The sequence below is a fragment of the Colletes gigas genome, unplaced genomic scaffold, assembly GCF_013123115.1.
Source record: "Colletes gigas isolate AHSC1104 unplaced genomic scaffold, ASM1312311v1 Colletes_gigas_Sc00005, whole genome shotgun sequence".
NCBI lineage: Eukaryota > Metazoa > Arthropoda > Insecta > Hymenoptera > Colletidae > Colletes > Colletes gigas.
Genome location: NW_025106634.1, coordinates 7415818 through 7428524, shown reverse-complemented (window position 1 = coordinate 7428524; position 12707 = coordinate 7415818). Strand labels below are relative to the sequence as shown.

The 12707-nt window shown below is 42.4% G+C and overlaps 1 protein-coding gene and 1 pseudogene across 1 annotated transcript; both read left to right on the top strand.

Annotated features, from left to right (window-relative positions):
• Nucleotides 1–588: 588 nt before the first annotated feature.
• LOC122394944 (ejaculatory bulb-specific protein 3) lies at nucleotides 589–12028 on the top strand. Its single transcript, XM_043392138.1, has 4 exons — nucleotides 589–731; nucleotides 4783–4957; nucleotides 10876–10970; nucleotides 11747–12028. The coding sequence occupies exons 1-4, from the start codon at nucleotides 726–728 to the stop codon at nucleotides 11846–11848; spliced, it is 378 nt and encodes a 125-aa protein (XP_043248073.1). The 5' UTR covers nucleotides 589–725; the 3' UTR covers nucleotides 11849–12028.
• On the top strand, nucleotides 3494–3613 carry LOC122395491 (annotated as a pseudogene).
• Nucleotides 12029–12707: the final 679 nt, after the last annotated feature.

Below are 12707 nucleotides of genomic sequence, written 5' to 3'. Positions count from 1 at the left end.
CAAAGGCTAAGTTCATCCTCGACGCGTTAAATGCATCGCCTGCGTAACGATCAATCTTTTTTACATATTGAAACAACAACTTATTTACTGTTCAGAGCGATGCTTAAACGAAATTTTTACAATTTTATATGCAAACAGAGAAACAAAAAAAATTTCAACGAGATTATAAAAATACCGTACAATTTTCGATCGAGCAGCGTCCAAATGGTCTCGTGGAAAAAATTCACGCGTAGCATCGAGTATGGGCAAGTTGTCATTATTATTAGAACCGGATAAAGCAATTTTTCCGCTGCCCTTGGCAGCCGTAGCGCTAACGAAGAGCTAATTAACGAACGACGCGTTTGCCCATCGAGCGTTTCGTGGGTTCGATCCTCGGAGCGCGCGCGCGCGTAGCATTAATTTCGGTGGAAAAAAAAGCCAATGGACGGTGGTCTGTTAACGGGTACGTGTCATCGTGATTCCGAGAAGGCAGAGACTGCGTTTACCTTTCGTTTCGTTCCCTTCCTCCTTCGCTCTACGCCTCGTCAGAGTTTCCTTGTTAGGCAGAGGGGGGGGGGAGGAGGACAGCAGAGAGCAGGTAGCCGATAGGTGAGAGAAAGAGGAGGCGAGACCGATCCGACGAATTCGGAGGCTGGGCAAACGGTCGGGTATAAAACAGTTGATCGGTGCCGAAGCCAGCATCAGTCACGCTTAACTTCGCTTTCTGCTCGACACAAGCTGCTAACATGAAGGTAAGCGCTGGTTTCTTCCCTCCTCCTTTCTCTTTCCGTTCTCCTCTTTCCCTAATGCCCGATATCTTTCTTCATTGTGCTTTTTTCCGTCATTTTTTTCCCCGAACATTATCCTTCACCCCTCTCCGTAGCTTTTTCATTCGATCGACTCTAACCTTCGCAGCGACGCGCACGGTGCGTTGTTTTTTCTCCTTTCGATACACATAGATCCCGATCTCTTTTTTACCGTTCGTTTCCGTTCGATGGAGGAACCGGTGTGATTTCGCAAAGAGGCGCGAAAGAAGTCTATCTTCTTCGCGATAGGATCAGCATATTTTAACCTGGAAAGTTTCTTACGCGTTGAAACAGGTCGGAAGTTTAGATCGGAAAAGATGACGGCACTTTCACTGGCGAACGATATTCGGGTCAGTGGCACGGTTGCGAATATCGGTTGGTGCTCGGGGAAAACGTGTGTTTCGTTCCACGCGCGCTCGTTAAGGCGGTATTCTACTGTAAACTTTCCGAAAAATCCATACTTCTTTTCACGGGTTGTTCGACGCCAGTTACACGCGCAATATCCCGCGCCCGAAACTCTGCTTTTTTATTTTTTTTTTTTTATCCGCGGAACGCGTTTTTCGCAAAACTTTTTTAATTGGTTCCGAAATCTGTTGCACCGATTGGCACGGAATTTGGCGTACACTTATAGTACTAAAATAACTTGAATACCTTGTTCCCTTCGAGAATCAAACTTGAAAGTGGTGTTATTTTTAAAAATCATTTTTCTTTTGATTTTATTGCCTGCTATAGTTAAACTGATCTTAATTACTGCCCTTTGTCGTTTCGCTTCAAATTTCACCAGAGATCGAGAGATCCTCGTTGCAATCGTTCGTTGCACGCAAAAATCTAATAGAATTCGTAGTCAAATTCGCGCGACAGTGTCGAGCAACGTCGGGGACGATTAACGTACCGTAAGACTATTAAACGTTATAACTACGAGGAGCCTGAACGTCTTTCGCGTCTCATTAAATTTTCACGCGTGCGTCTACCGAAGTTATCGCGTCGAGAGAAGATTAGCCGTAGTGCCGTGTCGAAGATCGTTCCGTAAAATGCGCACCGTAACTGGAAATCATTCGAGAAAACACGCTTGCTCCCTTAAACTCGATACTAGCTTCCAAATCTTCGGTTTGTTGCCTCACGAAAATCAATCGATATTTGTCAAATTACTTGACATTATCAAAATATTGCAGTCGAATCGTTTGGAAGATTGTTGAAACTTATATTTACACTAAGTTTGCTAGATTCGATCGAAGGATCAATTACCCAGAGCGTGGTAACGTTCGTAGAAATATTTTTGAGGCCAGACGTCGTCGAGTGTTAATATCTTTCTAAATTATTCGTCAAATTACTTGACATTATCAAAATATTCTACTCGAATCGTTTGGAAAACTGTTAAAAGTTATATTTACACTAAGTTTGCTAGATTCGATCGAAGGATCAATTGTCCAGAGCGTGGTAACGTTCGTAGAAATATTTTTGCGGCCAGACGTCGTCGAGTGTTAATATCTTTCTAAATTATTCGTCAAATTACTTGACATTATCAAAATATTCTACTCGAATCGTTTGGAAGATTGTTGAAAGTTATATTTATACTACGTTTGCTAGATTCGATCGAAGGATCAATTACCCAGAGCGTGGTAATGTTCGTAGAAATATTTTTGAGGCCAGACGTCGTCGAGTGTTAATATCTTTCCAAATTATTTGTCAAATTACTTGACATCGATTATCAAAATATTGTACTCGAACCATTTGGATAATTACTGAAACTTATATTTACATTACGTTTGCTAGATTCGATCGAAGGATCAATTACCCAGAGCGTGGTAACATTCGTAGAAATAATTTTGCATCCAGACTTCGTCGAGTTTTAATATCTTTTTAAATAATTCATCAAATTACTTGACATTATCAAAACATTGTACTCGAATCGTTTGAAAGATCGTTGAAACTTATATTTACGTTTGTTAGATTCGATCGAGGGATCAATAGCCCATAGCGTGTGTAACGTCGCGTTCGTAGAAATAATTTTGCGGGCAGACGTCGTTCCGGCGGTTCGTGAAAAATGAGAAACAAATCCGAGCCAAGTGAAATTTATTTGCGAGAGTGAAAGCTGTTAGGAAGCATTCCCCGATGGCAACGGTCGCGATTGCATCATAGGATTTGTATACGTGTGCCGCACACACTGTCGTTGACACCGATTCTGTAATTATCGACGTTACACTGTTTAAAGAGGCGTGTAGTCGAGCATTCGCGACAGGTCGACGATTATCGATCGATACAGGCGGAGATTGGGATTTTTTTTTTAAACTCGTAGTCGGAACGATCGACGCGGTTTTCGATGGATTCGGAAAAAAAACAAAAAACGTATCGAAATAATATCGCGATGACTTTCTCGTTTCCGCGGGGACAGGAACATGGAACGATGGTGCTGGGGTAGATATTATTGCGGTGATTCGGAAACTGCGGAGAGGAATATGGATTCGAGATAAGGAAAACGGTCCGTGCAGTCGGTAGAACAGACGTGGCTTCGGTTTGATATCCTCCGAGGGAAAATCAGCGAATAGTTTCCTTCGTTCGTTATCGATACGTTGCGTTTAAACGGTTACTGTCAATCTGCTATTCTTTTCTCAGCTCGATCGTCTCAGAGCTGGTACACACAGTCACAGTACACTATAATGTAGTGGATTTGCTTCTCAAGTGTTTGAATAAAATTAAAAATGATGTTTGTCAACGATCACGCCACGTTGGTAACACCGGTTCTCGTCCGATCACCGAAATTAAGCAACGTTGGGCGCGGTTTGGTACTAAAATGGGTGATCGCTTAGGAACACCGCGTATTGTTGACATTATTATTATTGCATATCCTTTACACTATACCTCTCCATCGATTTTAATGTAAAATAAAAAGAATTTGGTAAACATAAATGGGAAGAAAATCCATACGAAACAGGTGTTTCTTTTCATTCGTAACGAATACGAGGATTATTCTACCGTCCCAACAGATTCACCGGATTTTTGTTGTTGCGAACAGCTTGTTTACGCCAGGCGTTGTTAGTTTAACATTTGTATCGTGGAAAAATAATAAATCGGTACGCGTCGCGCGGAATCGTTGACGTCTAATCCGGTTTACGCGTACAGATTAAGTGTGTAGAACAGGATCGGGGCAGCGGACTAAGCGCGGCGGTTGTCTCCTAAGTCTAGATTTTGCCCGCCTTAGGTACACGCGTTGAGCCTTCGTTATGCGTCGGCCGCGAAGCAAATTTGCATTAAGTTCGGATTAAAGTGGGGTTAAATCTAGATCGGATCCCGGTTAGATCAGTGGAATATTAAATTCCGATATTATCAGCGGCCCGGGGTATAGTCAAGTGGGAGTCTCGGTTTGGGGGCTCTATCAGTTACGAGAGCCACTTACCTCGGATCTGTTACTAATTGCGTCCTATTAACTGTCCACAATCAGATTCACGATCTTCTATTCTGTTACACGCTGGTCGACCTTCCGCTTCATTGGACTTATCCCTGACGAGGACTCCGTGCATTTCGTTAGCACGATCGCTATTGATTTTTCTCCCAAAGAACGGAAACGACTTCGTTCTAACCACCGTTCGTTGAATTTTTCAAACGTACACTAATTTTGTTTAAATTTGTTCGTACAATGGGCGCGAAAAAGAATGCCTCGTGAACGTAAAAATGTGTTGATTTTAATTTATAATTTTCGATTATTGCATTTGAAATTCTGAGCTTCAAGGATACTGTTTATATGGCTCTCTCGATATCGTAAAGTAGCGATCATAACAAAAAGAAGAAGAAGAAGGGGAAAGTGATCTCTCAAGTTTGATTTCGCGGTCCCACCACCGAGGAACGATAACGTTATCCCCAAAGGGCCTCTGTTTTCGTTATTAGCCTCCCTTTAACAGCGAGAGAACGGTTGTTTCGCGTTATGGCGTCGTAGCCAGGCGTTATCTCGAGGATACACTTTATAAAAGACTTCCGCTTTTCTGTCCGTCGACGAATCTAGGTCGCGGTTGTTTTCCTCGCCGTGGTGGTCTGCGCCATGGCAGCCGAGAAGTACACGACCAAGTACGACAACATCGACGTAGATCAGATCCTGAAGAGCGATCGTCTGCTGAACAACTACGTAAACTGCCTCCTGGAGCAAGGAAGCTGTACCGCCGACGGCAAGGAGCTTAAAAGTGAGTCGTTCGAGTTACAGTTAACGCGAACACCTAATCAACATCTTCTACCCTTTGTTTCCGCCCTCTAGATCGCTATTTTATAGTCGGATAATAGAATTATTGAAATGGAAGCTTCCTAGAGGGTTGTCTGAACCCCCAAATATAATAATTCGTATCTTAGAGAGTTGAATTATGCACAAATGCATAAACATCCGCGGTCTATTTATAGCAATCATTCGCTCGAAGATCGAATTTTATTCACGGCTACGGGACACTCATTTTAGGACTCGTTTTCACTATTATTTACGCGTTCGACTCGAGTGGCGTTGTGGATTTAAAAACCGGTTGGCTGAACTTTAAAACGGTGCCACGCGTGCATAGGCGTAGTAGCTATTAACACACTGTACAATTTCATACGTTTTATTACGTTTTCATAAGAGATATTAATTTGCTTCAAATATTTAACAAATTTTCGAACAAAATTGCATTTGGTTTTAATCAGGATAATCTTGTGAAAAGTACGAATAATTTTGCATCGCTGTTTCCACATCGATACACGATGCGTGTGTCGTATTAATTCTGTTTTGAGTCGGCCGAAATGTAATCCAATTACACTTCCAACAACGTAATTGCATGTAATCGCGTCGTAATTACACGGCACGATAATTAGACAGCTTTTACACTCTTCGAAGACTTATAATTATAATTGCACCACAATCGAACGATAATCGTCGCGTGATTGCATGTAATCGTATCGTTTCGAACGTAATCAAATTGCCATTTACTCGACTCTGATTCAAGGCGGCCGCCGAATCCGATTTTTTCAAACAGCGTGCAATTACTGTACACTGTTTTTCGAACGGATAACAGGAATTTATCATGAGAAGTAATTTTTATCGAGTAAGGTCGGCTCGAACGAATGTTTCTATAATCCGATTGAAATCCATCGATCGGTCAGGGTCATTCTCCCAACTCTGAATCACGTGAAACACGCCTCCCACGCGTACGGTATGTTAGCTCGCCTCTCTGTCCAAGAGACATAGCTAAACCAGTGGCGTTAACCAAATGATATGGTTGCCATATAATTGGTCCTCCGTGGCTTTGGACGACTAATTAATTTTATTCGAGGCACGATAATTCTTTATTCGATTAAGGAGACAAGAGTTCCTTTGTTTACTTTCATAGAATTTCATTAAACGTGCGCGTATTTATTCATGAAACGATAGATCCGTAAAAAGGAACGAATCAATTGATCAAAACGCGAATAATAACCCTCAGTTTTGTTGGAACGGGGAAAACAATCGTCGTACAATCGTCAGCGACGCGTCACACATAAATCGCAGTCAGAACTAGGAACTTGAGGGTTCCCCGGCTTTAATCCATCCAGCCTCTTCCGGTGGCGCTGGATCTTTTATTGTACAGACTCCTAACGTTCCCTGTTACTTGGTCTTAAGGGACCTCTAGCCTCGAGATCCAATAAGCAATACTCTCTCCTTTCCTATTTTCCTACCAGCCGTTTTTCCTCTTTCCTCCGATTTCCTCGTTCAACCCCCCAGCTGGCGTTCGCGTGTGCACACACGCCTCGTAGGCTCATCGTCCAAACGAACGACTGAACGCCGCTGATGGGAAGTTTGCGCGCGTAGGAACGCTGTCAAATATTCGACGAGGGTCGAAGTGGAAAAAAAGAAGACGGGGGTTTGCGGGATCCCCAGCATCCGGAGCATCCAACGAGTACCTCCCCTCTTGATCTTGTTCGATCTCTATCCCCCCGGGGGGGAACGCCGCGCCAGCAAGACGAACGTTCTCCTTTCCGTTCTACGTTCGATGAAAATTAACCACTCGGATTCACGGTTCCTTGATAAAAACGAGCCTCGTAGCGATCGATTCCGCCGAGTGGCTTTCGGGGTTTTTTCGAAAAAAATGCCATTTCGAGATACGAGCGTGTATATTTAACCCTCGAGTGGGGACTCTCAACTACGACTTTTCTTTAAAGCACAATAATGAATTAACACTTTGACTGCCATATATGGGTGACAGGATTTACCATTATGATACTGGAAAAATTCATTTTCAAGTTGTGACGTCGAGGGAAATAAATTTGAATAGAGTTTGTGAAAATTTTTGGTTATGTAGCTTACAATGGTCTAAAATCAAAATTTTACTTTTGATCTGGCAGTTAAGGTGTCAATGGAAGATTATATAAATTTTCAAACGATTACATTCACATATGTTAAACAATTGTTAGTTTAAACTTGCGTTGAGCCACGATAATTCACCCGAGGGTTAAGAAGATTACGGGTTTTCTGTCGGTGATAATGCACCAGGTATTCAGTCCAATGATCATGATTTGTCGAAAAAATTCCCAATGGGCTTCGAACCTGTGTGTCTAGAATTGCTGCAGCATGGTAGGTATGCGTATTACCAACCACGAAGAGGAAGCTATGCTCTCGCTAGGAATTTGAGTTGTACTTTAGCCGATAACCGGGCCCCCCAACACTTTGGTATTAAATATTTTTTAAATTACTAAACACAGGTCCATCAGACCATAATAAATGTGATAAATGAAATTATTTTATTACTTGCGCAGTCTTATCATTCGTATCAAGTATACAGGGTGTCCTCTTCGACAAAAAATTTGTGTTGTGGTCCTTCGAGCTTGTGAACGTAGTTATTGTAGCTACATCTATGCAGGATAGTCACCGTTCTGTCTTGCTAGAACGACGAAGCGTGCCCGTGGTTATCGCGAAAACTCGTTCCCCGGGATATCTTAATTGAATCGAAAATTATTTCATCGCCAGCGCCGCGACGCGCTAACGAATCGCCGCGGGACACGGAACCGCCGATGTAGAATATTTATCGAGGGGCGGAGGGGGCGGCTCGATTATTCTTTCGGATTATTTGGCGAGCGTTTCGAGAGATTAAGTCCGCGGAAGATAGATTTTTAACGCTCGATGGAAATTTTCGACGCGTTTGAGCGCGCGTCCGCGGAGAACGAAATGTTATTCGAGCAACGGGGGGTGGCTAGGGGGGGCGGTGGAAACGTCGAATCGCGATCGAATTTAATCCCGAGGCGGAGTCCTGCCGGAGGAACGCGGCGAATTCGATTCCGATACGGACTTAATGCGAAACATAACTTTCGACGAGGTATCCCCAGTCAGGCTCGGACTCGTTCCAGATCGGATTAAAACGCGAGATTAAAGACACGCGTCCGAGATTCTTAATATCGATTTCATCGAAATTTAGACTTTATCTGGCGGGGGTGTTCGGCCATCGGTGTACAAATTTTAACGGGTATTTAATCCCGCGAATAAATGAATTAAATAAAATCTTTGTTATTTACGAAATTACGCACGACGTAGAGTTTTTATTTAATTTTTTTATTAGTGAGAAAGAGGTAACAAGAGGTTCCAGAAACTCTGTCGATCTTTTGTAATATTTAGACTTTCTTGCAAGAAAATATTGTGACACGATGGAGTGAAAGTATCATCGAAGGTGTTTGTATCAAAAAGTGTATTTAATCCCGCGAATAAATGAATTAAATAAAATCTTTGTTATTTACGAAATTACGCACGACGTAGAATTTTTATTTAGTTTTTTATTAGCGAGAAAGAGGTAACGAGAGGTTCCAGAAACTCTGTCGATCTTTTGTAATATTTAGACTTTCTTGCAAGAAAATATTGTGACACGATAGAGCGAAAGTATCATCGAAGGTGTTTGTATCAAAAAGTGTCGCCACCAACAGGTATCGCGAGCGTCGAAACAGTTGTCACGCGGGATAGCAGCTCGTAATACACGGATAACAGTGGTGGTAAAGTCGTTATTGTTAGTTTTATCGTATATTTATCATTCGAAGCGAAACGATTCGCGAGCAGCGCACCAGGAATTTAGAGATCGCGCGGTGGCCATTGGCCGTGGTTGACGCACGACACAAAAGTATAAAGCAGTTATTCGTATAATGCTCGTGTCATCGTTTATCGACCTATGTTCGATGACCCCGTGTACCCAGGTCCATGCCGTGAATCGGTAATCGCTCGATTGATCGCCGGCGAGCTGTCAGCTGACATATTTTAAATCATTCATCGGTGATTATGGGCATGAATATTGCATATCGTTGTTTGGACAGAGCCAAGCTTTTGACAAATCCAACTGCGACGTCGAAACGTCGGTACGCTGTTGCAGAAGGTCGTAATTTTCTTCTCGAACCTCCGTTCGTGACGGTATTAAAAGAATACGAGTCTCGAAGGATCGATGATTATTCGAAAGCCCAAACGTGAAATACTGTAAAAGACTATCCGAATTGTAATTTTTCCCTGTACGTCGTTTACTATCGTAATTTATATTTCGGACGCAAGGAAAATTCGACGCGTATAATTACAATTTATTACGATCGTTCAATTTAAGAATCCTTGGACGAGAACACGGTGTCGAAATATCGAGTGCAGGATTCCCGTCGTCGAATTCATCGTTCCCATCCGCAAATTGACCTTTTAAATTTTACAACCTCCAATTTCGTCTACATTTCATTCCGACGAAGATAATAACGTTAATGTTTTGATCGATGGTCCGGCAACTAGAACGTAACGATCGTACGTTGTAAAAACCGCTCGCTTCCTCGAAGAATTCGTAATTTCTTCATAAAATTCGCCCCTGTTTTACCCGGGAGCGATTCAGGAAAAATTACGAGTCGAGGAATTTTTAAGAGGAATCTATTAGACGCGATCCTGTTACCCCGAATGCTTTGGACGCGATTAAAACGCGGATCGTAATTAGCACAGTTTTACCGTAATTCGTTCGGGGCTCGCTACATCTGTAGTCGCTTTGGAAAATTCTTTATCGCATTTTCAACGAGCTTTCTTTTCCCCTTCTATCTTTGAGTCCCCGAGGTACTGTTCATTACGCGCGAAAGGAGGGCTCGCTCGAAGTATCTAGTTTCAGCTGGAATAAATAAGAAGACTTAACCGGCTACTCGTGCAACCTATTTAAAACTACTTTGTCAAGTTTTCGCGTCTTCTGGTAACAGCGATCGATTACTAAGCTCCCTACTGCTGTAAATTTCAAAATATCCGACCACAGACCACTTTCACGGGAAGATCTTTCATCCAGTGTATTTTTTCGACCCCTTTTTATGGGGTCTCGAGACTTTTAGACATTTTTAGACATTTTCGTGTCACTCGAAACAATTGTCAACGAGTTTAGAAATGAGGAAGTGAATTTTGAAACATTTAAATTGTCCAATTCGTTTCTAAACACTTGCATGAAATTTCAGGGTACCATTTCTAGCCATTTATTATATTTTCGGTAAAGAATTTTTTTCTCGAAAGTGGGTAGGAATTCGGGGGTATGTCTATTCACCAAAAATTACTATAATTAACCCCTGGAACCAAAAATAATTTTTTTAGAACGATTTGAAATTTTTATTTTTCGCCGAAAAATTTCAAGTGGAATTGATCAAACATTGGTCAGACATTGTATTTTTCGGTAAAGAATTTTTTTCTCGAAACTGAGTAGGAATTCAGGGGTATGTGTGTTCACCGAAAATGATTGAAATTGACCCCTGCGACTAACAATAATTTTTTTAGAACGATTTGAAATTTTTATTTTTCGCCGAAAAATTTCAAGTGGAATTGATCAAACATTGGTCAAACATTGTATTTTTCGGTAAAGAATTTTTTTCTCGAAACTGAGTAGGATTTCGGGGGTATGTGTGTTCACCAAAAATGATTGAAATTGACCCCTGCGACTAACAATATTTTTTTTAGAGCGATTTGAAATTTTTTTTTCAGCACCTTCTAAAAAACTAATGTTAGTTAAATTTGTGGAGGGCCCAATTAAGGGTTAAGGGATTCATTAATGAAATACATGTACAAAGGTCCAGATTGGAATAGATTCGATCGAATTGTGCATCTTCTACAGAAATGGTTTTCCTTTGATTTCAGAATCGTTGCCGGACGCATTGGCGACCGAGTGCAGCAAGTGCAGCGAGAAGCAGAAAATAGGCAGCGACAAGGTTATCCGGTATCTGGTTAACGAGGTACGTTCACCGACGATCGGCGTTCACTTTTCCATGGCTAGTTGGACGCGAATTCGCAACGAGTCGCGCGTGCACGCGTATCGCGAACTCTGGATAACGCGTCGCTTTGGAACTGGTTTTACTTTCACGGGGTTCGACGTTAGTTCGACTCCCGGGACTTGGAAAACTTTCCTCGTCGGACCAAATACTTCCACGCGGATCGCCCTTGTCGCTTACTTCTTCCCTCCCCCTTGGTTCGACTCGCCCAGAGGGGTATCCAGGAATTCTTCCTCGCTTAATAATCGTTAACCTATGCCCTGGGACAAACCGGTTAATCCATTTAGCGTCGAACTTCGCCCAGCCAACTTCGACGCTGTTATTTGCTCGTCTTCCCGGAGTTTTCATCGTTCCTATCGGTTATTTTTTTTTACCAACTGTTATCAGTCGCTCGTACGCGTCATCTTTTTTTTAGCTCGGATTCTTCGAAATATAACTTCCATGCTAATGCATTTTTTCGAGCATCGATCAATATTTATTAGAGGTTACGCGAAAGAATTAAAAAACGTTGTACAAAAAGTTGTACAGACGGGACTCGAATGATTTCGAGGAAGACGTAATATTTATTTTGCCTTTGGAAACGTTCAAATTTTTCATTGGATCAGCGTTCGTTAAGGAAGATCGTGAACAAGTAGAGGAAACAAACGGAACGTTACACGAATGATAAATTTAAAAACGTATACACGTATATATAGAATAAATTTGATTTGTACGTAACGCGATGTGTGTTTATGTTTCAGCGGCCACAAATGTGGGAGAAACTGAAGAAGAAGTACGACCCAACCGGCGAGTACACGCACAAATTCGAGAACGACGCCAAGAAGCGCGGCATCAACGTTTAAATAGTTCGAAAATCAATGGTGGTCCACCCGCTCGAGGTATTTTTGTCATTCGAGGACGCACCACGTTTAAATTAGACTAAAATTATTCACCGATTCTGGTTCCTTTTTTTTTTTTTTAAATTGTATCCGTGTCGAACGATCGGGAAATAAATATTGCACGGTGTAGTATCTGAAAAAAAAGAGGGGAGACGACTTTCTTTAGGGTGGAGAGCAGGCACGTAATTTCTTGGTCTTGCGAGTAAAGTCTTGGAAGGTTCGTTTCTTTGAGAGGACAACCGTTTGGAAAACAAAGGAAAATCCCCCTGTTACGTCACGTGCCGGGTGCCTTCGTTTCCACCCCCTCCCCCCCGGTCCCTTTTCCTCTCGCAGTTCTATTACGAGTGATTGTTTCGCGTTGGAAATAATCGAGCTGGTTTCACGGTCGATGGAGAGGTGGAGAAACGCGAACCGGTAGATTTAATATGAAATTGGAAAAATACTCCCCCCTCCCAGCCCCCTCCTCGTTCAATCTGGGGATTTGTATGCGCTCTACGTAGCTTTCGATCCCTCTCGATCCCGGACGAAAAATTTCGTTCCAACTGTCGCGCGTAACTTCTTGCACGCGATAGCCTCGACGATGATGGCCGTCCAAGGTTTGTTCGTCGTTCGTATTATAAACGAACGGCTCGTAACTCTTGGCTTTCGTCATACTCCCGGTGTCACGGTATCTCCCTGACCTTGTTCGTGCCATTAATTTCGGGTCGCGCGCTAGCCATAATTCTTTCGGGACATTGAAAACAATTTCACGTTCGTTTCGATGGAGCGCGCCTTTACCCTTTGAATTTTTTACACCCGCCAGTTTGATAAATCGCGCGCGCAG

Excerpts from the sequence above, each read along its gene's own strand:
- LOC122394944 (XM_043392138.1), top strand. Across the intron at positions 4,958-10,875 it reads CGACGGCAAGGAGCTTAAAA|AATCGTTGCCGGACGCATTG; the intron begins GTGAGTCGTTCG and ends CTTTGATTTCAG. Across the intron at positions 10,971-11,746 it reads TCCGGTATCTGGTTAACGAG|CGGCCACAAATGTGGGAGAA; the intron begins GTACGTTCACCG and ends TTTATGTTTCAG.